The sequence below is a fragment of the Schistocerca piceifrons genome, chromosome 10 (genome assembly GCF_021461385.2).
Source record: "Schistocerca piceifrons isolate TAMUIC-IGC-003096 chromosome 10, iqSchPice1.1, whole genome shotgun sequence".
Taxonomy (NCBI): domain Eukaryota; kingdom Metazoa; phylum Arthropoda; class Insecta; order Orthoptera; family Acrididae; genus Schistocerca; species Schistocerca piceifrons.
Genome location: NC_060147.1, coordinates 110,127,572 through 110,152,699, shown reverse-complemented (window position 1 = coordinate 110,152,699; position 25,128 = coordinate 110,127,572). Strand labels below are relative to the sequence as shown.

The window sequence follows — 25,128 nt, the reverse complement described above, 5'->3', positions numbered from 1 at the left end:
TTTGCTCACATTGGGTACCCAAAATTCTTACTGAACAACATAAAAACAATGGATGGGCAGTGCACTTCAGTTTTTGAAACGCTACAGGGAAGAAGGCGATGGTTTTCTTTCTCGGATAGTCATGGGAGATGAAGCTTGGGTATCATACGACACCCCTGAAACAAAACAGCAGTCATTGGAATGGAGGCACACTTCATCCCGAAAGAAAGTTAAGCCTAAGTAAATTTTGACATGTCGCAAAATCATGTGCACCGTTTTTTGAGACAGAAAAGGCAATTTGCTGCTTGATTTCTTACCAGGAGGCCAAACAATCAATGCACGTGGTTACTGCGAGACCATTAAGAAATTGCGCCGTGCAATACAGAACAAGCACCGAGAATTACTGTCAAAAGGTGTTTTTTTTTTTTTTTCGCGATAATGCCCGACATCACAGGTCGAATGTGACCAAACAACTCTTTCGGGAATTTCACTGGGACGCGTTTGATCATCCTCTATACAGCCCAGAACTCGCTCCTAGCGACTATCATCTCTTCTTAGACTTAAATCTGTCCTTGTTATTCAACACTTGAACGATGATGACGAGCTGAAAGAACATGTTACCACATGGTTGAATACACAGGAGGCAACCTACTATGAAGAAGGCGTACAACAACTTGTGCCACGCTATGACAAGTGCCTACAAAATTTCGGAAGCTATGTAGAAAAGTGTATAATGTTGTCACATTACGAAAACAATGCCACAACTGCAGCTCATCAGAGTAGAGAGAGGACTGAAAAGTGTGTGTCCCCCAACAATCGGCATATCTGTCGACCAATGAAAATCAAAAAGCACTCCGTCTTCAGGCCACGAGTGACCTACCGGGACCATCCGACCGCCAAGTCATCCTCATGGAGGATGCGGATAGGAGGGGCGTAGGGTCAGCACACCGCTCTCCCGGTCGTTATGAAGGCATTCTTGACCGAAGCCGCTACTATTCGGTCGAGTAGCTCCTCAATTGGCATCACGAGGCTGAGTGCACCCCGAAAAATGGCAACAGCGGATGGCGGCTGGATGGTCACCCATCCAAGTGCCGGCCACGCCCAACAGCGCTTAACTCCGGTGATCTCAGGGGGAACCGGTGTGTCCACCACGGCAAGGCCGTTGCCCCAGCAATGAAAATCGCCTTAGTAATTTTTTCTGTTCTGAAAAGTTCTTACACACATTATGAAATGTTGCTCCATTCCTGTGCGCAGCCTTAACAAATGGTGTCATGAGTACCAACTTAATGTGCAGTGGCAGGAGAACTATTTTGTTCAGATTCACTAGAGCTTCATTGGCAATATTTTTTGACCCTGTCCCCAGATCTGTCTGTGAAGGCCATTCCCTTGTGTGTAGTGGTCTTCTTTTGCACGACTGTCCCACTCACACAGGCAGCAGCAATACCTATTGTTGGTGTAACCTCCTTGCAAACCCAACAGCATCACAATGACTTTGGAATCTCCACACACCACCCATTCATGCTTATTATAATTAACACTGTTTACAATGGATTTCAACATAGTATAACTTTCTTTAGATAAGGAGCCATGTATAATGAGTCTCCACTTGTCTGGTTTGTATGTAAGGTTCAGGTCTTCCAACAAACTGTCAGTGTCACTACAGAATGTAATGTCGCCTTCAGTATCAAACTGACACTCAACCTTGCCATGTCAGTGAGGAGATTCCACTTCTCTAGTCGTGAAGGCAAGAGGTCAGCTTTGAACGACGTAAATCCCTAATCAGAGCAGAGCTTTGGGTTCACACTGTGTGATTCTGCGTGGTTCTCCAGGAGACAATGTTGGCGTAAAAGTAGGGCCAGTGTGCAGATGACAGCACTGTTTCGGCCGTATGTGCCGACTCAGCTCCATCGCAACCACTATTTGAATGTGGTACATGTGGGGGAACATGAACTGGCAATCCTTCGCTATGAGCCACAGGGCGAATGACAGATGGGATGTCAAGGTGCAGGGAATGGCAATTGAATCTCAATGTAGACAAGTGTAATGTGCTGCAAATACATAGAAAGAAAGAAAGATTTTTTATCATTTAACTACAATGTAGCAGATCAGCAGTTGGAAGCAGTTAAATCCATAAATTATCTGGAAGTAGGCATTACGAGTGATTTAAAATGGAATGACCATATAAAATCAATCGACAGCAAAGCAGATGCCAGACTGAGATTCATTGGAAGACTCCTAAGGAAATGCAGTCCGAAAACAAAGGAAGTAGGTTACAGTACACTTGTTCGCCACTGCTTGAATACTGCTCACCAGTGTGGGATCCGTACCAGATAGGGTTGATAGAAGAGATTCAGAAGATCTAACAGAGAGCAGCGCGCTTCGTTACAGGATCATTTAGTAATCGCGAAAGCGTTACGGAGATGATAAACTCCAGTGGAAGAGAGACGCTCAGAAGCTCGGTACGGGCTTTTGTTGAAGCTTCGAGAACATACAATCACCGAGGAGTCAAGCAGTATATTGCTCCCTCCTACGTATATCTCGCGAAGAGACCATGAGGATAAAATTAGAGAGTGATTAGAGCCCAACCGTCAGGTGACTTGCGGAGTATGGATGTAGATGTAGATGTAAACGTCAGTACAGATATTTGGATTTAGGTTATGTCTTGTTGATATGCCTGCCATCATTGGCGATGATGTGGCGCACACTAACAGCGAAATTCTGCTTGACCCGTTGAAGTGTCATAACATCGAAGTTGTCGATGACCTGCTGAATAGCTGTTCTCAGCTAAGCAACAGATTTGGGTTGTTGCTGTACACCTTGTCTTTAATATAGCCCCACAAAAAGTAGTCGCATGTGTTCAGCTCTAGAGAATATGGTGGCCAATCGAGTCTCATGCCAGTGGCCTCTGGGTACCCCAAAGCCAGAATGCGATCCCCAAAATGCTGCTCCAGGACATCGAACACTCCCCTGCTTCGATGGAGTCGAGCTCTGTCTTGCACGAACCACATATTGTCGAAATCAGAGTCACTTTGGTTAATGGGGATGAAACCATCTTCCAAAACCTTCACTGGCCGTTCGGTAGTCACCACGTCTTCAAGGAATCTCGCACCGAGTACTCCGTGACTGGACATTGAACACCACACAGTCACCCGTTGAGGGCGAAGAGAATTCTCGATCGCGGAATGCGGATTTTCAGTCCCCTAAATGCATCAACTTTCCTTATTGACAAACCCATCCAACTGAAAGTGAGCTTCGTCGCTAAGCGAAACCAAATATGTGCATACTAATTCCCATCATGCCCCGTGACCAACTGTGCAGTTTGAACGTTCTAATGCAAACCGTTCAGAAGTTATGACGATTTTCATATGGTTCAATAATTGTAACTCTGTAGGTACCTGGCCTACAACTTCTTATAGAGGATAGGTTAAGGAAAGGCAAACCAACGTTTATAGCATTTGCAGACTTAGAGTAAGCTTTTGGCAATGTTGATTGGAATATTCTCTTCCAAATTCTGAACGTGACAGGGCTGAAAGATAGGGAGTGGAGGCTATTTACAATTTGTACAGAAACCAGATGGCAGTTATAAAAGTCGAGGGGCAGAAAAGGGAAGAAATGGTTGAGAAGGGTGTGAGACAGGGTTGTAGCTATCCCTGATGTTACTAAATTTGTGTGTTAAGCAAGCAGTAAAGGAAACAAAAGAATAATTTGGAGTAGGAAATAAAGTCCAGATAGAAGAAATAAAAACTTTGAGGTTTGCTGATGACATTGTAATTCAGTCGGAGACAGCAAAGAAGAGCAGTTGAATGGAATGGACAGGGTCTTGAAAGAGGATATAAGATGAACATCAACAAAATCAAAACAAGGATAATGGAATGTAGTCGAATTAAATCAGGTAATGCTGAGGGAATTAGATTAGGAAATGAGACACTTAAAATAGTGAATTTCTCTATTTGGGCAGAAAAATAACTGATGATGATCGATGTAGAGAGGATATAAAATGTAGACTGGCGATAGCAAGAAAAGCGTTGCTGAAGAAGACATCGAGTACAGATTTAAGTGTCAGGAAGTCCTTTCTGAAAGTGTGTGGAGTGTAGCCACATATGCAAGTGAAACATGGACGTTAAACTGTTTAGACAAAAAGAGAATAGAAGCTTTTGAAATGTGGTGCTACAGAAGAATGCTGAGGATTAGCTGGCTGGATCACATAACTAATGAGGAGGTATAAAATAGAATTGGGAAAAAGAGGAATTTGTGGCTCAACTTGACTACAAGAAGGGATCGGTTGGCAGGACACATTCTGAGGCATCAAGGAATCACTAGTTTAGTATTGGAGGTCGGAGGGAAATTTGGGTGTTAAAAATCATAGAGGGAGACCAAGAGATGAATACAGTAAGCAGATTCAGAAAGACGTAGGTTGCAGTAGTTACTCGGAGATAAAGAGACTAGCAGAGGATAGAGTAGTGAGGAGAACTGCAAACCAGTCTTTAGACTGAAGACCACAACGACAGGAAAATCATCAAACAAGCATTGACCAAAGAACACGAGACAGAAGCCAATAGGCTGTTTGTCAACTGATGTGTCAGTTTAGCTGTAGACTGAATATACAAACACATTAAGTAAAATAAACCTCACCTCTGAGTTTGCAATGCCATGTGCATTGTTTCATGGAGAGCAGCAATACGGTTCTTCAGGAGGCTACCAGAGTGGAAATCCCTCATGACGTCTTTATTTCTTAATATTTTTACACCAAATTTTGTTCACCTTCAAAGTATTTTCCAACCAAAATGCACTTCTTCAAACGATGCTTCGATTATTCAGAACAGTTTTTAAATTCACTTATTGGGATGTTCGTTATGTCTTCCAACGATTTTTGTTTTACCTCCTCCACAGTGGCAAAATGCTTTTGTTTCGTGTCCCTTTTGAATCTGAAGAACAAAAGAAAAATCACAGAGGGCTAGATCCGGTAAGTACGGGGGGTGGTGGACAATCGGTGTCATGCTGTTTTTGGTCAAAAACAGCTGTACGGAGGGGGCGGTGTGGGCCAACGTGTTATCATGATGGAAGAACCAGTCGCCTGTGCGCCAAAGATCTATCCTTCTCTTCCAGATACTCGCCCTCAACCTTTTCAAAATCTTCAAGTAGAGCTCCTGGTTGACAGTTTGACCCAGGAGAATGAAGTCCACTTGCACAACACCTCTGCAATCGAAGAAACAAATGACCAACCTCTTGATGATTGACTTCAATTGGCGAGCTTCTTTGGAACGAGAAGAGTCACTTGTCTTCCAGTGGCTTCGAAAAAAAAATTCAGGGTCCTCTTTGAGTTGATAGTGAAGCTCAAAACGTGCCTGAAGTCGATGCTCGCTTTGTCCGTCTGCGAGAAGGTGAGGGACAAATTTGGCTGCAACACTTCTCATGTGCAAATCTTCAGACAAAATCCTTTGAGTTGAACTCCATGAAAATCTAGACATCTCACAAAGATGATTAATGGTTCGGCAACGGTCTTCACGAACGAGGGGATTCATTTTGACGACTTTTTGGTCACTTCTTGACACTGACTGGCGTCCTGAACTGGGATGGTTTACAACAGACATTTGTCCATTTTTAAAATTTGAAAACCGCTCTTAGACTCTGGTTTTACTTAGGGCAGCATCCTCTCAAGCAGTCTTAAGCATTACAATAGTTTCCAAGGCCGATTTCCCCAAAAGGAAACAAAATTTCACAGCCACGCGTTGCTCTCGACAATCTGCCATCACGTTTTTGCCGAAATGGAGAAAGTTGCCTTACTAAAAAAAACTCTCACGGGCGAACCAATGCAGTCACAGTGACACAGCTGCGCACATTGACTCGCGTGCCGTGACGGTAACGGACACCTGGTCGAACAATGGGCTCCCCCACTCTTCCTCTCCACCGCAGGCCAATTCCCGTTACTTTTGCCTCCCCCCCGACGGCCCCCCCCCCCCCCCCCCCGCGCGCCATCGTATTGTGGGACCTCTATTATTTCATTCTTTGGAAGCTGCACAGTGATGTACAGGTTTAGGTGTAGACCCACCATTCCCCAGAACTACTGACGGGTGCCGCTGCCGTTACAGCGGTGTGCCTGACGGTGTCCGGGGCGTGCGGTGTGGCCGTCCTGTGGGCGCAGACCGACCTGGAGGTGCTGCTGCTGCCGATGGCCTTCATCGTGCTCTCCGGGATGTGCGTGTCCGTCGTCAACGTCGTCGTCGTCGATACCGTCCCCACCTATCTCAGGTAAGCCACCACAGCTCTTGCCAGCACTTCCAAATGTGGTGCACAGATTTCATTTTCTTTTCGAGTGCATACGAGCGACACGAACAGGGTCAGTCCAACAAGCACTGAGGAACTGTTTTGTGTACGTTTACAAGTTTCTGTACGGTGATCACCAGCTGAAAAATAAGAGTTAAAGGCAGTACTAACAAGGGAACCTCCCCATCGCACCCTTCTCAGATTTAATTATAAGTTGGCACAGTGGATAGGCCTTGAAAAACTGAACGCAGATCAATCGAGAAAACAGGAAGAAATTGTGTGGAACTATGAAAAAAATTAGTAAAATATACAAACTGAGTAGTCCATGCGAAGATATGCAACATCAAGGACACTGGTAGGCAAGGAGCGCCGTGGTCCCGTGGTTAGCAAGAGCAGCTATGGAACAAGAGGTGCTAGGTTCAAGTCTCCCTCGAGAGAAATATTTAATTTTTTATTTTCAGTTTATGTGGCAAACTCTTATGTTTTCTTCACTTTTTTGGGAGTGATTATCACATCCACAAGAAAACCTAAATCGGGCAAGGTAGAAGAATCTTTTCACCCATTCGTCAAGTGGAGAAGTTAGGTGGGTCGACAACATATTCCTGTCATGTGACTCACATGCCGTCACCAGTGTCGTATAGAATACATCAGACGTGTTTTCCCGTGGAGGAATCGGTTGACCTATGACCTTGCGATCAAATGTTTTCGGTTCCCATTGGTGAGGCACGTCCTTTCGTCTACTAAACGCACGGTTTTGCGGTGCGGTCGCAAAACACAGACGCTAAACTTATTACAGTAAACAGAGACGTCAATGAACGAACGGACAGATCACAACTTCGCGAAAATAAAGAAAGTAAAATTTTCAGTCGAGGGAAGACTTGAACCTAGGACCTCTCGCTCTGTAGCTGCTCACGCTAACCACGGGACCACCGCGCTCCGGAGCTCCAGGGCTCCTTATGTTGCCTATGTTGCTCATGGACTACTCAGTTTGTATATTTCCCTTACTTTTTTCATAGTTCCACACAACTTCTTCCTGTTTTCTCGATTGATCTGTGTTCAGTTTTTCAAGGCCTATCCACTGTGCCAACTTATAACTAAATCTGAGGGGGGTGCGATGGGGAAGTTCCCTTGTAAGCAAAGGAGAGAAGGCGAAACGTGGAAGGAATTAATCGTAAATATTGTCAAGTCCTTTACACTGAAGCGCCAGAGTAACTGGTATTGGCATGCGTATTGAAATACAGAGTTATGTAAAAAGGCAGAATACAGCGCTGCGGTCAGCAACGGCTAAATGAGGCAACAAGTGTCTGACACAGTTGTTAGATCGGTTATTGCTGCTACAATGGCAGGTTATCAAGATTTAAGGGAGTTTGGACGCAGTGCTATAGTCGCCGCAATGAGCGATGGGACACAGCATCTCCGAGGTAGCGATGAAGTGGGGATTTTCCCGTACGACCATTTCACGCGTGTACCGTGAACATCAGCAATCCGATAAAACATCAAATCTGCGACATCGCTGTGGCCGACAGTCCATTGGTAGGTTTTTGAAGGTGTGTAATATAAGATGTCTACGCACAGTTGATGTAATTCACGTAAATAATGGGCTACCAATTTGCGTACATGGTTTTGGCTACCAATAGCCACGCAGAAGGATTTACATTGGGCGAATTTGCTCGCCGAGACATCAATGTGCGTTCACTATAATGCTCCTCAGACCACTGTAGCACGATTCTGTGTCTGAAACATGGACAATTATACTGCTGAAAGATGACATCGCCTTCAGAGAAGACATCAAGCATGAGGGGATGCAGGTATGCACAGCTGTCAGCATGTCTTTGATTACTACCACAAGTCCCTTGCAAGTGCAGAAAATGTCCCCAATAGCACAATACTGCTCCCACCCGCCTGCATCCATGCATGTTTCGAACCACTGTTCACCTTGATGACGGAGTTTACGGATGCGACGATAGACTTGTGTAGCAAAAATATGTAATTCATGCGAAAATCCAACACGTTTCCATTGATCTATGGACGAATCCCGATGTTCTTGTGCCCACTGCAGTCATAATTGATGATCTCGTTGAGTCAGCATGTGAACATGTAAGGGTGGTCTCCTGCGCAGGTCCGTGTTCAACAATGTACGATGAAAAGTGTGCTCTGAAACACTTGTGCATCCACCAGCATTGTGCTCTTTCCACAGAGACGCTACAGACCGCCATCTACCCTACTTTGCAGAGCAGACAATTCTCCGAACATCACATTCTGTGAAGAGTCAGGGGCGTCCAACTATTTAGCGTCCAGTGGTAGTTTCAGTGTTGTTCTACGTCTTTCTATAGATGCTCATGACACCAGCACATGAACGTTCGACCACCTTCTCTGTTGTCGAGACACTCATTCACAAGCTATGCACAATAATAACCCACCCTTTCTCAAAGCCACTGAGCTCAATTTATTTATCCATTTGCAGCGCATATCTTCGCTAGGCTGATGCCTATCCATATCTGCTTTGCTTATGTACTTTCATTACAGAGTCACGTGCTCGGAAGGCCACCATGCGGCATCCAACGCCATCGTGTACAGCAATCATTAAGTTTTGGCTGATTAGTGTATTTTCGGTACCACTAAGCCTGCCACCACTTGCCACACCAATGCAAGAGGCATGTATGGGTAGAGCACCACTGTTATTCCAATGTTTGCGTAACCATTTTAACACAAAACTGAAATGTTGAGGAATTTGGATACTTACTCGTATGTGTCCTGTATGATGGGGCTGGCACCGGCATACTTCCCCAAACGTAAATTTTATCGTTTAAAATTGCAGTATGTCAAAGTCTGCAAATCGGACAAACTGATCGTATAGCAAATTCAAGCTGAGCCTATGCAGGCAATAAAGGCACATACACTTTCTCCTATCGAATCGATAACAAGGTAAGTTAATATTAGAGACCAACTGTTCTAGTTTACAGACTTGACTTTAATATAAGGCCTCTCTATTCGGCAAGTGCGACATAGGTTGGTCAGAGTGGTGCACGGTAAGGTTTTTATGCCAGCTCGGAAGCCCCCCCCCCCCAAATTCTATAAGTCCCTCCAGATCCTTGAGCGTCACGCACTCCACCTCGCCTTCCGTATACGCCTCCCGTCCCCCACGCGGATCTTTTATGATCTCATTCCTTTCCCCCATCTGCTCCTCTTCCTCGAACATATCCGCATCCTATACTCCTCCCGCTGCCTTGATCCCCCTCACCCCCTGGTTGCTCTTCTCCTATCACCGCCCCCTGCCACGTCTTCACTGTTGTATCCCCCCTACCCTCCATCTCTACACCCTACATCTCCTTTCCCAAGGTGGCTTCCATCAACTCCACCTTCCGGATGGTGCCCTCTCTCCCTCCATTTATCCCTCCTATCAACTCTGATCCTCACCCCTCTCCTTTCCTCTGTCCTTTCCCTGGGCTCCCTCTTCCTCCCCCCTTCCATCCTGTGTTTTCTCCCCGCCTACCCTCTCCCTATCTCCTTTCTCCCCCCCCTCTCGAGTCCTTTTGTACTCCCCTCCTCTGCCTTCCCCTGCATAAACACCCCTCTCTCTCTACTGATTATCGCGTATCACCGAGTGAACATGTTTTACCTCTCAATTACCAAAATTATAGAGCTGTTGGTGTGCATTTTCTAATTGCAGAGCCATGGCGGTGTGCCTGTCGCTGTGTTTCGGCCGCCTGGGCACCTTCATCACATCACTCATGCTGGGTGCCCTCATTGACTCCAACTGCGTCCTCGCCATCGCCATCCTTGGAGGATACGTCGTTGGTATGTAGACGTTAGTTGAGTATTTGGATGTCCTTTGGACCATAAACGTGTCCTCTCACTATGACAGAGAATGAGTTAGTTTCACAATTATATAAGTACATGTTCTCAGAAGAAAATAACGCAACATGTTTACCAAAGTGTTTATTTATATTTTCACGTACAGTATGACCATTAACAAAATCGACAAACTTGGTTCAAATGGCTGTGTGTAGTATGGGACTTAACATCTGAGGTCATCAGTCCCCTAGACTCAGAACTACTTAAACCTAACTAACCTAAGGACATCACACACATCCATACCCGAGGCAGGATTCGAACTTGCGACCGTAGCAGCAGCGCGGTTCCAGACTGAAGTAAATTGTGTTCCAAAATATTTTCTTAAACAATTTACTGTATTTACTAGCGATTCATCAAGAACATTAACACAATTAATCACGCTAGGGGAGCGTGGAAGTAGTTGCCAGAAAGTAACTGATGGAAAATGAAATTACTTTTAACAAATGTGAATTTTATTCCTAAAAGCTTTTTCAAAAAGAGATTTAAAATTATAAGCGGAAAAGCAACCTCGAAATATCAGTTTACAATTTTATTTAGAGGCAGAAAGGACAATATTAAGAGTAGGAGCCTTCGGGCTGAGAAGCTTGCCTGCTCCCTTTCAACACGGCCGTAGTCACGACCGCTCACAACAACCTCTGAAAGACTACACTGGTGCAAATCTGCAACACACCAGATTACTTTAAACAAAAAAATTTTACCAACTCACACAAACACCTAAACTAGGCACCCCGTAAGAGGAATGGAAATGGTACAACACTCAAATTATTTGCCACCGAAAGTGCAATTTGTTTTTTTTTTTAATTTTTTTATTTTTTATTTGAAGGACTCTTACGGTGGAAGGGTGGCAACCTTATAACCTAAAATGACTATTTAAATAAAACCCATAAATGCAAACTTACATAAAATGTACAACATGCTCTACATTACACTTATACCACCTCGCAAGATGATAGGCAAGATGAAAACATATTTCAAGAATTCGGCCTTTAAGCAATAAATTCGTTAACACCGAATCCGACCTGACAGAGGCAGCTTTTAAGGTACGGCAGACCGACAGTGGGGTGGGGTTCAAAATGGTTCAAATGGCTCTGAGCACTATGAGACTTAACTTCTGAGGTCATCAGTCCCCTAGAACTTAGAACTACTTAAACCTAACTAACCTAAGGAAATCACACACATCCATGCCCGAGGCAGGATTTGAACCTGCGACCGTAGCTGTCGCGCGGTTCCAGACTGTAGCGCCTAGAACCGCTCGGCCACCCCGGCCGGCAGTGGGGTGGGGAGAGGGGGTTTAAAGCAAGTAGCATTTAACGAGTAAATGAAACAACATATCTCCAATCACTTAACTTCTAATAAACTGCGATTTCTGGCGAAGACATGGCGCAGCACCCCCAACGCTCTCCCGAACCGTCCACTTCCAGCCGCTTCAACGGACGCAGGAAGGCGCGCCGATCTCCCGTCTCACGGCGTCGCAGCTCGCACCGGCCAGCCCGATGTCGTGGTTTCGCTCCTGTTGCTCTCGTGTGAACAGCGAAGCCACTACCCCTTTCTATACGGCGCTGCCCACTGGACTCACGTGGGGACCTCACATGCGCCGACGCTCAAGACGGACACGTCATCTCGTGTCTCAGTGCGCGACCGACCAACCGACCGACCAACGACCGATCCAACGGCCAATGACCATTGCCTGAGCAACTCGAGCAGACTGGCGGCCTAACACATACTAGCACTCCGGACGAAAAACAGACACTGACTGCCGCACAAATGCGAACGAGAGACAGACCAGCAACCGGTGACGAGTAACTGACCCAGACACTCTCCGCCTGACCAACCGACTAGACTCGCCGAGACTGACAGACTACCCTGGTTGACCAACTGCCTCCGACTGACTGACCCTGACCCCCTTCCGAGCTTTTTTTTTTTTTTTTTTCTTTATTGAGTTTCGATTCCCCCTAAAGGGGGCAGGCTGGCAGCAGCAGCGGCTTATTACGTCGCTCTTCAGCCTACAGAATTTGTTTTAAAAAGATGAAGATAATAAAAACATAATAACAGTTGGCGATAAAATCGGTGACTTAAAGGTAAAATGGCAGAAAATTCTGGAGCTTAAAACATAAAACACAGGGTTGATGATGCTTATAAAATACACAGGAAGCAGAAAAATAATAGACAGACAATTAAAAAACACGGCGACAGTCTGGGTTCTGTTCGCAAGAGATACAAAATGCACACCCAGCGACAGCATGATTTCTGTTCGCAACACTGTGGAAAGACGCACAACACTGAACACTCACTTAAACACTGCACTAAAAAGTTGGCACAAATATGACATACCACACCCGAGAGCAGGTGGTGGGAAACTGGTCAGATGACGGGAAAAAAATGGTGGGAAGGAGAGGAAAAGTGAAGGGGGAGGGGAGAAAGGAGTCAGTGGAAGATGATGATCCATAAGAGGGGTGGGGGGGTGCTGAGCAGACGTGCCAGGAAGTGAGGAAGGCAGAGGAGGGGAGTACAAAAGGACTGGGGGGGGGGGGGGGGAGAAAGGAGATAGGGAGAAGGTAGGCGGGGAGAAAACACGGGATGGAAAGGGGGAAGGAAGAGGGAGCCCAGGGAAAGGACAGAGGAAAGGAGAGGGGTGAGGATCAGAGTTGATAGGAGGGATAAATGGAGGGAGAGAGGGCACCATCCGGGAGGGGGAGTTGATGGAAGCCACCTTGGGAAAGGAGATGTAGGGTGTAGAGATGGAGGGTAGGGGGGATACAACAGTGAAGACGTGGCAGGGGGCGGGGATAGGAGAGGAGCAACCAGGGGGTGAGGGGGATCAAGGCGGCAGGAGGTGTAGAGGATGCGGATATGTTCGAGGAAGAGGAGCAGATGGGGGAAAGGAATGAGATCATAGAAGATCCGCGTGGGGGATGGGAGGCGTATACGGATCTGGAGGAACTTATAGAATTTGGGGGGGGGGGGGGGGTGGGGCCCTTCCGAGCTCATAGTGCCCCTTAAATGCACGTGAACAGGCAACCTTTCCCCGTTCACACCAGAGGGAGACACCAAAGCTGTGATTGCCACAGCGGCGCCACCGCCAGAAACGGAGGGTGACTGCTTTACACTACGCACTGCAGCGCGCTCTTCAAAACAGCAATTTTTACCACAGCCACAACAGCCGGCTAATCGACGAACCGCTGGGACGAATTCCTGGCTGTAAATGGAGGAAAAATGGTCGTGTGAACATCTGTCTGGAAATGCGTCATTGCCACGGTAGATGGTGCTGACGAATGGAAGTTCCTCTGACCGTGTGCCATGTGTTCCTTGTGTGTTGCAGATTGTGTGATTGGCAGAGCGTACTGTAAGCAGCAGAATGGTCCAGTATCCATGTCAGAAACAAGCCGAGATGGTGTTTGTGTATGGCCCAGCAGGTGGAAACGGTCGAGATGCAGCACAATTGTATCAAAACAAGTACTCTCAAAGACATCAACCACATCGGACAACATTTCAAGCCCTTTTTGGACACTTGTGTGATCATGAGTCCTTTCAGATGGACGAACATGCAGGGAGGCAGTGGACTGTGTGTACAACAGTTTTGGAGGACCAGATTGTTCAGGATATTGAGATGAGCCCCAGTACAATCTGCTGGCAAGTGGCCTGCCAACATGGTTTAAGTCAAAGTACGATTATGTGTATCCTGCATGACAACCGCTACTATCCCTATCACATGCAATGAGTGCAAGGTTTATCAGCAGCCGATTTCATTCTACAGAAGGGTTTTTGTCGATAGTTTTTTCGCCAGGCGATCACAATAGTTGGATTTCTGTCATCAATCCTCTTTACCGTCGAAGTAACCTCTACCAGAACTGTCATCATCAATCTGCATAATCGTCATCTGTGGACTACAGACAATCCTAGGAGAATGATGAGACATCTTATGAGCATCGGTTCAGCTACAATGTGTGGGCAGGGATTCTTGGCGACCACATACTTGGACCAGTTATTATTCCACAATGCCTCGGTGGAGGAACGTACCTGGAGTTGCTGCAGAATACTCTGTCTGGGCTGCTAGAGAATGTGCCTTTGGCAATAGGACAGTTTACGTGGTTTCTGCATGGTGGAGATCCACTCACGTCTGCATTATCACTCGCAAGCACGTCAACAACATCTTCCCCAGACACAGGATAGGACACAGAAACCCTGTAGTTTGGCCAGCCAGATCACCGGTTCTAAATCCCCTGGATTTTTACCTCTGGAGGCATCTGAAAAGTGCTGTGTATGCTGAACTAGTTCCTGGTGTGCAGACCCTTCAGCTGCACGTTCGTGACATGTGTCATACTAGAGATTGGAACATGCGAAAAAGTGCAGCATCCATGAATGAATGTGTGAACATGTTCATTGCATCCCGTGGAGCTCACTATGAACATCTCTTGTGACAAGGATGCGACACAGCTCTGTACTGTGTACCAGGATGGTCTGTTGTCATTGCATGCTCACCATCCTTTTCCAGACACATGTTCATAGGATCTATTTTCCTCCACTCACAGTCAGGAACCCGTTCCGGCAGTTCATCAGTTTTATTAATGTTGACCCTGTGTACACATACAGTGATTTACACTTAACTATGTTCAATGTACCATCTCTCCCTGTCTTAAACACACAGAAACATACACATACACACACACACACACACACACACACACAAGAAACATCATACTACTTCACGTTCATAAATCCTTCACTGGAGTGCAGGTAGTTGTAAACCAGATGCAATTTGAGTTTGTATCTCCAAAATTCTTTACATCATTGGTAGATGGCCAAAGATTTTTTTGGCTGAATACCTCACTCCTTTCTGAGCCACTTTAAGGCTAAATGAGGCATAGTATTAATCATTTCTGCTTCAAGTATTATATTTATGAACACTACTGTTGTTTTCTGCCTACAATTCAACATTAAAACAAACTTCATAAAGCAGTTTATGTACTGCAAGGCTGTTGTCAGTACATCTGACTGTTTAAAGACCTTTTATAAGAGGTTTATACATGAACCTTACACACTGTCTTTAACAATTCTGTTAAATTGAATTCAACCTAATTTTGAATTTGATGTGTTGTCACAGGAATGTAACTCAATAGACTCACTTCACTGTAATTGTAACTCTCATAATTGGGCATAACACTCATGTGATGGAACACAGTGTCCATCTACTAAGTACTCGACATATTTGTTTCCAGCTTTGAATATAGTGACAAAACCAAGAGAAAATCATTCACACTGAACTAAATTATACTGACTGGCACAGATCATACTCCAAATACGACTGTACGAAGAGTGTCCTTACAAAGACTGCTTGTGTGGTCTCTGCCAAGCCATATTAAATACCTTCACAATAATCATATGTACTTTTTACATTACTGAAAAGATGATATTGACAAAATTACAAATTAAAATTAAAGTTTTGCAAAAAATTATGTATATCATGAATTACAGTAAATTATTAAGTTTTTATTGTTATAATCTGAGTTTGACGTATGTTACAATTTCGTGAGAAATTATATTTTGAAGCACTCATTAACAGTACTTTTAAGCAACATTACAGCTTACTTACATTGAGATGACAAAAATGATGGGGTAGTGATATGCACATATCCAGATGGTGGTACTATTGATTACACAAGGTATAAAAGGGTTGTGCATTGGCGGAGCTGTCATTTGTACTCAGGTGATTCATGTGAAAAGGTTTCTGACAAGATTATGGCCACAAGAATGGAATTAACAGAACATGGAACGTTCGTTGTAGCTAGATGCCTGGGACATTCCATTTTTGGAAATCGCTAGGATATTGAGTATTATGAGATCCACAAAGTCGAGAGTGTGCCGAGAATACCAAATTTCAGGCATTATCTCTCACCATGGTCAATGCAGCAGTACTTGCGTAGAGTTGTGAGTGCTAAAAGACAGTCACCACTGCATGATATAAATGCAGATATCGAAGTGGGATGAATGACGAACATATCTGTTAGGGCAGTGCTGCAAAGTTCGGTTTTAATGGGCTGTGGCAGTGGGTGACTGACTCAAGTGCCTTTCCTAAAGCATGACATTGCCTGGAATGCTTCTCTTGCTCTCCTGACGATATCGCTTGAACCCTAGATGACCGGAAATCTGTGGGCTGGTCAGATGAGTCCCGAATTCAGTTGGTAAGAGTTGATGGTAGAGTTCTAGTGTGATGCAGACCCCACAAAGCCATGGACCCAAGCTGTCCACAAGGCACTGTGCAGTCTGGTGGTGGCTCCATAATGGTGTGGGCTGTGTTTACATGGAATGAACTAAGTCCTCTGGTTCGACTGGATTGGTCATTGATTGGAAATTGCTATATTCAGTTACCTGGTGACCATTTTCAGCAGTTCATGGACTTCATGTTCCCGAGCTAAAATGGAATTTTTATGGATGACAATGTGTCGTGTCACAAGACCTGGCACTATGCCAGGTAAAAGGAGGTCCAACACAATATTAGGAGGTATCCCATGACTTTTGTCACCTCAGTGTACTTTGTACATTTTATTACTATCATAATTCCATTGTATGTGTATGAACTATGTTCTGTTGCAAGCATTTCTTCTGGTATGAGAAAATGTTAATTGTAGATTTTAGCACTATTAACATGTTGGCGATTTGGATAACAAAATTAAATAATTGTATAAAAGTTGCACAAGTGAGAAACAGAAGTTGAATTAAAATCCACACAACAGTAAAAATATGAATACTTAAATCAGTCAGTGCACACAACATACACATAGAATATATGGTTATGGTATTGAATATGTTATTTGACATGGTGTCTTTAGGTACAGTAAATATTACCCTCCTCTGCTACATTCCATGTCCTCATTAAATTCTTTTATCTAAGAAACACATTTTTTTCTAAATTACGAGTTACCACAAAATATAGTGCCATATGACAGTAGTGGATGAAAATAGGAGAACTAAGTCTATGTACTTACATTTTGATCTCCAAAATCTGATATCACCTATACCGCGAAAGTTGCAGAGCTTGCATATTTAAGATGATCTGTAACATTTGACTTCCAGTTGACATTATTAGCAATGCAAGCACCTAAGATCTGAGAGTACTCAGTTTCATTTAATGACTTACATTTCTCACAACGTGGTAAGGCCCTGTGCAATATTGAACTGCATGTATTGTTTATTATCTAAGTTCAGTGGCAGTCCACTTGTAGTGGACCAGTCATTAATTTTCAAAGGAATATTATTTACATATTTGTGTGTTGAAATTACTCAGTTAGGCTTGGTTATAACACTTGCATTGTCAGCAAAGCAGACACTGTAAGGACTTCACAAAACTATTTTAGCATCATTTGAGACATCCACGCTAGAGAGTTGAGTGTGTGTTAGGGAGGGGGGAGGGGGGGGGGGAGTTTTACTTGTAAATGACGACCATTGGTTAGTTGTTTGCATTCAGGCCCTCTCTAATACATCTACATCGATACTCTGCAAATCACACGTAAGTGGCTGACATAGGAGTCACTGAAGCTACTTAGCAATAATTCTCTATTATTACATTCTCAAACAGTGTGCAGAAAAAACAAATACCTATGTCTTTCCGGTGTGAGCTCTGATTTTTCTTATTTTATTGTGATGATTGTTTCTCCCAATGTATGCTGGTATCAATGAAATATTTTCACATTTGGAGAAGAAAGTTGGTGACTGAAATTCTGTGAGAAGATCCTGCCACAACAAGACACATCTTTGTTTTAATGATGTCCACCCCAAACCCTGCATCATATCAGTGACACTCTCTTCTGTATTTTGTGATAATACAAAACATGCTGCTTTTCTTTGAACTTTCTCAGTGTACTTCATTATCTGCTAAAGTGAGTGGGGTGGTGCAGTGGTTAGCACACTGGGCTCACACTTGGGAGGATGATGGTTCAAACCCGTGTCCGGCCATCCTCATTTAGATTTTCTGTGGTTTCCGTAAATCACCTCAGGTAAATGCTGGGGTGGTGCCTTTGAAAGAGCATGCCCGACTTCCTTCCCTAATCCGAAGGGACTGATGACCTCATTTTTTTTGTTTGCCCCCCCCCCCCCTCTGCCCCCTCTCTAAAACAACCAACGAACCTGTCTGGTAAGGATCCAAGCCCGCGCATCAGTATTCCAAAAGAGGATGGACAAGTATAGTGTAGGCACTCTCTATAGCGGATCTGTTATATTTTCTAAGTGTTCTGCCAATAAAATGTAGTCTTCAGTTTGCCTCCCACACAACATTTTCTGTGTGTCCTTTCCAATTAAATTATTTGTAATTGTAATGCCCAGGTATTTAGCTGAATTTATGGGCTTTAGATTTGATTGATTAATCATGTAACTGTAGTTTAATGGATTCCTTCTAGCACTCATGTGGTTACCTCACACTTTTCATTATTTAGCATCAACTGCCAATTTCCAGGCCATACAGATATCATATCTTAATCATTTTGCATTTGGTTTTGATTTTCTGATTACTTTGCTAGACAATAAATGTCAACATCCTCTGTAAACAGCCCAAGACAGCTGCTCAGATTGTCTCCTTAATGATTTATGTTGATAAACAACAACAGAGGGCCTATAACACTATCTTGGGGAACTCCAGAAATCGCTTCTGTTTTACTCAACGACTTTCTGTCAGTTACTGTGAACTGTGACCTCTCTGATAGTAAATCATTAATCCAATTGGATAACTGAGATGATATTCCATAAGCACCACTTTGATTACAAGCCACTTGTGAGGTACAGTTTCAAAAGCCTTCTGGAAATGCATACCTTGTCGATAGCACTCAACACTTCGTGTGAGTAAAGAGCTATTTCTCTTTCACGAGAATGGTGTTTTCTAAGCCCGTGTTGATTATTTGTTAATAGACTGTTCTCTTTGAGGTAATCCATAATCTGCATGTATGCGGATACTCTGCAAATCGTACTTAAGTGTCTGGCAGTGTTCAAACACAAAGTATGTTCCAAAATCATGCTGCATATTGACATTAAATTATATGGGCCTGTAATTTAATGGATTACTCATTCTGCCTTTCTTGAATATTAATGTGACCTGTGCACCTTTCCAGTCTTTGAGTACGGATCTTTCGCCGGACGAGTGGTTGTATATGTCTGTTAAGTAACCCATCCATTGCAGCATCTGGAAATGCTGCCAACAACAAATGCAACGAACAATAACATACAAAATGAGATAAAAAAATAAAAAAAGTTCTCAGGGCATTAGGCTACCAAACCACTGGTCTGTGTTTGATTCTTGGTCATGGCATTTATTTTCATTCGATATTTTTTTTTGGTGTGTCTGATAATATTCTGATAATGAGAATACCTTTCTTTCCCTTTCTTTAAATAAAACATCATCAGGTGTCATTAATAATCTAATAAGTGTCTGCCCCCTGGAGCTGAGTGGTCAGCATGACAGAATGAATCTTAAGGGCTCGGGTTAGATTCCCAGCTGGGTCAGAGATTTTCTCTGCTCAGGGACTGGGTGTTGTGTTGTGCTAATCATCATCATTTCATCCCCATCGACGTGCAAGTTGCCAAAGTGGCATCAAATTGAAAGACTTGCACCCGGCAAACGGTCTACCAGACAGGAGGCCCTAGTCACATGACATCAAATAAGTTATTTTCATCACGCTACATGATGCACTATGATAGGACTTTTGTAGCTAATGATGCTCAACCGACCTAACTGTGAAAACGATACCACAGAAATGTACCTCTCTTTGTCAAATGTGTGACGTTCATTTTTCAACAGGTAAAGAATTTCATTGCACAGCTTCAAAGTTAGGTGATATCACAGCAAAGCATAGAATTTCAAGACAGAGTGGATGCTATCTAAATTCATGCATTGGTCTGTACACATTCAAATTGATCATTAATAGATCTGACTCTAACAGTGTGAAACATGCGTTTTTCCATGAAAATTGTATCATAAAACATGTCAGTGCTGTGAGATTTGGTCTGTGTGTTGTGCATGGTGTGAGAAATATATTTCTATGATAAGGTTCACCCCACTGATTGTGAGAACATTCACAATGAGACAGTTAGTGAGGATTAAGCAATCAGTCAATACATTACATATACTTGCTTGATTATTAAATGTATATCCCAATGTTTTACTTTAAAAAAATTGCAAAGAAAAGTCGTCCGATTATCAGGTACACTGGGGGAAAAAAAGGAAAAGAAAAAAGAAAGGGATAGCACCCATGAATCAAATACAGACCAGCAGTTTTGTAGTACAACACCTGTAGATTAGTTCCATAATTAGTAGACATCTCATTTTGTAGCAAACAAACTAAAGTTTGATTAGCGTAGTGCATCAGTACCCCATTCCACCACCAGGGATGCGAGCATACTGCACTGTCAAAATGGCTACCTTTGCTGGTGCATATTTTGGGTATCTGGATATGCTTGAAAACTTTTTAATTCCATAGATCGATGAAGATGAATGAGATGGTATGGTTTACTATTAGCAAGATGATGCACCATCTAATTTTCTTGGGAAAGTTTGAAGTTTTCTCAGTAATCGCTCCCAGATTGCTGGATTGCCCGTGGAGAGCCAATTGCATGGCCACCTTGCTCCTCAGACTTGACACCACTGGACTTCTTTCACTCAGGTTTAATTAAAGACCATGAGTATGTTCCTCCCTTGCCAAACAATTTAGCCAACCTGAAAAATCGAATCTATGCTGCTGCTGCACAAGTTACACCCAGCTTGCTGCAATGAATGTGGGAATAAATTGATTACCAATGGGATGTTTGCTGCATCACAAATGGTAGTCACATCGATCCAAAATGACGCTTGACATTTTCATGTGAAGCTTGGGTTGTTTGCTAGAAAATGACACATTTACCAATTCTGTCAGTTATCTCAGTAAATTTCTATATGATTCTACAGCTGTAAAGTCCTTGTTGGGTCACCTTGTATATTAATACAATATGTTTGTTCTTAGATTATCCTTCCATGCTATGCACTGAAAATAGAATTTTCCATGATAGACTTTGACTTTGATTTTCTTCAAAAACACATGTATGATTATTTTCGATATAGAACACCCTTGCAAAACGTGGCCAAAATCAGTGACACACATGTCAGACCCTCCCCTTGTGACATTATTATTGAATCAAGGGTTCACGGTTGCAGCTTTTAAAGATTAACTGCAATCAGTAAATCTGTTGTCCCGCATAGAATTTTTGGTTGAAAGAAAAAAAGATTGTAACATACTCTATTTTCATAAGTGCAGATCTTTTATTTGTTATTGATTGCAAATGCTGCAGTGAAGAGCTTTTTGTTATAACTAATGAAAGTAATCAACATAAATTAGCTGTCCAAGTAACAAAACTTTGACATGGAAGGAGCAACAGGGGAAGTGAAAGGAAATTTTGGAAGAGCAATAAGAAAAAGCAGGGAAAAGATAACAGTGCTGATGATCATAAATGGCATAGCCAATGTGGATGAATGTATGGAACATTAAGCAGACGTGCATAAAGGAACTGACAAAATGCTAAGTGTAGAACATAGCCTCATAAGAAACAAAGCAAAGACGAATGAGGCGAAGAGAGGTAGAAAGCAGAGCAGTGACTCGTTTAAAATCGTGACTGTGAACAACACAGTAGTGGAAGGAGTGAAAGAATTTTCCTGTACATGGTACATGATCACACATAGTGGTTTGAAGCAAGAAAGATGTCAGATGTAGATTAGCACACGTCACATATAGAAATGAGGAAGAATTGCCTGAAAATGTACACCTGCTGCACAGTGTTGTGTGGACCATCGGAAATCCAGAGGAGAAGAAACCAGAAGCATTTGAAAGATAGGCCATTGAAGAATGTTAAAAATTAAATGGTCAGATTAAAAATAAAAATAAAAATAAGAATGAAAGGACATGTTAACCGGACATCTGCTTCAGCATCCAGCAATAGTTGATATGCCACTGGAAGGAGCAGTAGAGGAGAAAACAGTTGGGTGGATGGATAGTAGAATATTTAGTACAGAAACAAGATGATGTTGGGTGTAGTAGTTACAAAGATGTTCAAAAATTTGCTGGGATGGGATTAAAACAGTTAATAGACAAAGAAATTGAGAAAGAAAAACATGGCTCCAACTGGGTATCTCTGGGTACTTTTGAAATCAGTTGTTATTTATGCTCCCCTCTAGGGACACTGGCTGCCAATGGCATGTTGAAACTCTTTCACACTTTGACTAAAATAATCCAAAAATAAATAAAAATTATTGAAATTAACAAAAGCTACTACCTTCATTTGATGAGACATTTGTTTTGATTGAATTTGTTGGCCTTTAGATTACACCATAGAGCCAGCATATACTCTCATACTTAAAAAAGATATACAGATATTTACATAAAATTAGTATTAGAATGCACTGAACTCTCACTAATCTTGCCCTCAATGATTAGGCGTCTCAGTAATATGGCCCCCTTCTGGCATCTAGTCATTCAAGTAGAAGTGACTTGCACAACAATGAATTACTGTGCACAACAGTGTTTGTTAGTTTATTACCATGTTAAACAATGCTACACTGTTTGAAATGGTGGCTTTCTTCATATTTCAGAAGCATTGCTTCTATAAGGAAACATGTTACATTAGATCTCAAGCAAAGCTCAAAACTTTAGATAAGTTAAATCAAGGTTCTTCACAGAAAGTCATGGTTGCAGAGTACAGTGTTGGATGAGCAACTATTTATGACATCAGAAAGAAAGTTGATGCTATTTGACAGCATGTAACCCAAATGGAGAGCGAGTTGTGAAAACGGAAGGTAATGCAAAACTGTGAGAATAATGAACTGGCTGTAGTTGTTTAAAGATGGTTCATACAACAATGCATTAAAGCAATTCTTGATAATAAAGAAAAAGCAGTTGGATTTAACAAATAACTTGGTGGCAGTGTCTTGTCTGCAGCAAGTGAGGTTTGCTTGCTGAACTAGAAAAAACGAAACAGCATGCGACAACTGACAGTCACTGGGGAAAGTTGGTCAGCTATTGGAAACGATACAAAAGCGTATCTAAAGAAGATACAGAAGATATCAGAGGAACAATATTCACCTGCTAATGCCTTGTACAATGCCGATGAAATGGCCATCTCCTACAAATTGCTTCCTTCAAAGCAATGTAGTTTGTACACCCAAAAGAAACAGCATGTAACATTAATGACACGTTGCAATGCAAATGGGAGTTATAAAGATTGGGAGCCTCAACATCCACGTTGTTTTCAACACATAGACAGAAATAGATTACCAGTACAAAATTGAGCTCTGAAGGAAGCATGAAAGAACAGAGAAATATTTAATCATTGATTCCACAAAACATTTGTAGCTGCTATGAGAAAAGAGCTGAAGAAGAAAAAAAGGTTCTTCTGAAAGCTATCCTTCCAACTGACAATCCACCCAGTGATCCTCCTGGTGTAACTCTAAGGTCGAATGGTACATAAGCAGTGCTTCTTCCACCCAACATGACAGCCCTAATTCAGGCCATGGAATTTTGAAATCAATGAACTATCATAATCGGCATGTACTTCTTGTCTCCTTGCTGAACAAATACGAAAATGAATTCACTGATTCTACGTCGAAGGTGTGGGAAGAAGTCAACTTACATGACAATATTTTCCAAACATCAGAAGCATAGGATAACGTGGACAATGCCACCATAATGAAGAGTGGGAGAAAAGTGCAGCCAGCCATTGATGCTAGTCTGGATCCAGCACTGAGCGACAGCTAGGAGTCAGTTAATTCGGAATTGTTGGCTACTGATACTTTGTATATTCACATCTTCTGCAAGTCCCAGCAGGTAGGGAAATTGATACAGTGGCTGAACAAGGAAAACTGTGAAACAGATTGAACATTAACATCGGCTTACACACACTCAACACTAAGGTTATCACCGAGACATTAATGGATGAACAAACAATTAAAAGGTATGCAGGAAAGTAATGATGAAAGAGATCAAGAAGAGGGCATATACAGCATGACAATTTCTCGTAGTGCTGTTGCTGAAACCACAGACAGCTTCCTGGAGACGTAATGCAACAACCAGATACATGAAGTACCGATTTAACGCTTGTAAACCAGTTGCATGATAAAGCACACCACTGTTGGGGTACCATCATTCTAACAACTAAAAATTTGGGAAATCTTTCATAGTGGACAATAGTGCTGTCTGTATATGTACCCACTCAAGAACCAATATTCCTATGAAAATGAATGTTTCTTTGGTTTTAGTAAAGCACAGTCTCTATGTACTCAAACTAAATTTCACACACTTTCAATAACCCAGCACTTACCCAGTCTGGCACCCATATGTGCAGGGAATGGTTCGACTAGTGAGACACACTCGCTCTCTCTCTCTCTCTCTCTCTCTCTCTCTCTCTCTCTCTCTCTCTCTCTCTCACACACACACACACACACACGCACACACACACTGACACAAATTGTGCTTTGCAGAAGGCACAAGAATGGCGAAGGTGTTGCATGACTCCAGGCACAGACCACTGCAGTTGTGTGGTTTGTCACCCATTCCCAGCAGATACATAGAATATTTCCTACTTTGCCTTTCATGTAGGACAACCTCGGCAATGTGACCAAACTGAATGGCAGTTTGTGCATCTTGCATTACAATGTTTGCCACTCGACTGCACTATGCTGCTTCATGAACTAATGGAAGGTCCTTCCTCCTCGTTTGCAGCATGCGGCCTTGCATCGACGTTGCTGCCATCAGAAGCGAAGTTGAAGGAGCTACGTGGCTGAGGGTGTCCACACCGGCATCGGCTGTTCTTTCTCCGGAAGTTCTGTTGTACACTTCTTGCAATCTTGTGAACTCAAGTGCTATATTAAAATTATACATATTATTTTTGTTACATTCTCATTGTTTTAATCAAGTGAAAATCCCTTTCTCTTTCATTTACATATATTTCTTCTTATCAGTTTGGTGCATAAGTTCATAGTGTTTTTGTTTTGCATGTTGGAATTCCAGTTGTTGTGAGTTTATTTAT

At 42.9% G+C, this 25,128-nt stretch overlaps 1 protein-coding gene across 1 annotated transcript in view; it reads left to right on the top strand.

Annotated features, from left to right (window-relative positions):
- LOC124718731 (synaptic vesicle glycoprotein 2A-like) overlaps positions 1-24,918 on the top strand; it is a 153,261-nt gene extending 128,343 nt beyond the window's left edge. Inside the window, exons 10-12 of the mRNA XM_047244348.1 lie at positions 6,069-6,228; positions 9,914-10,041; positions 24,822-24,918. Of these exons, the coding sequence (XP_047100304.1) occupies positions 6,069-6,228; positions 9,914-10,041; positions 24,822-24,883 (350 nt within the window). The 3' untranslated portion in view covers positions 24,884-24,918. The remainder of the gene's footprint in view (positions 1-6,068; positions 6,229-9,913; positions 10,042-24,821) is intronic.
- The last annotated feature ends 210 nt before the right edge of the window (positions 24,919-25,128 follow it).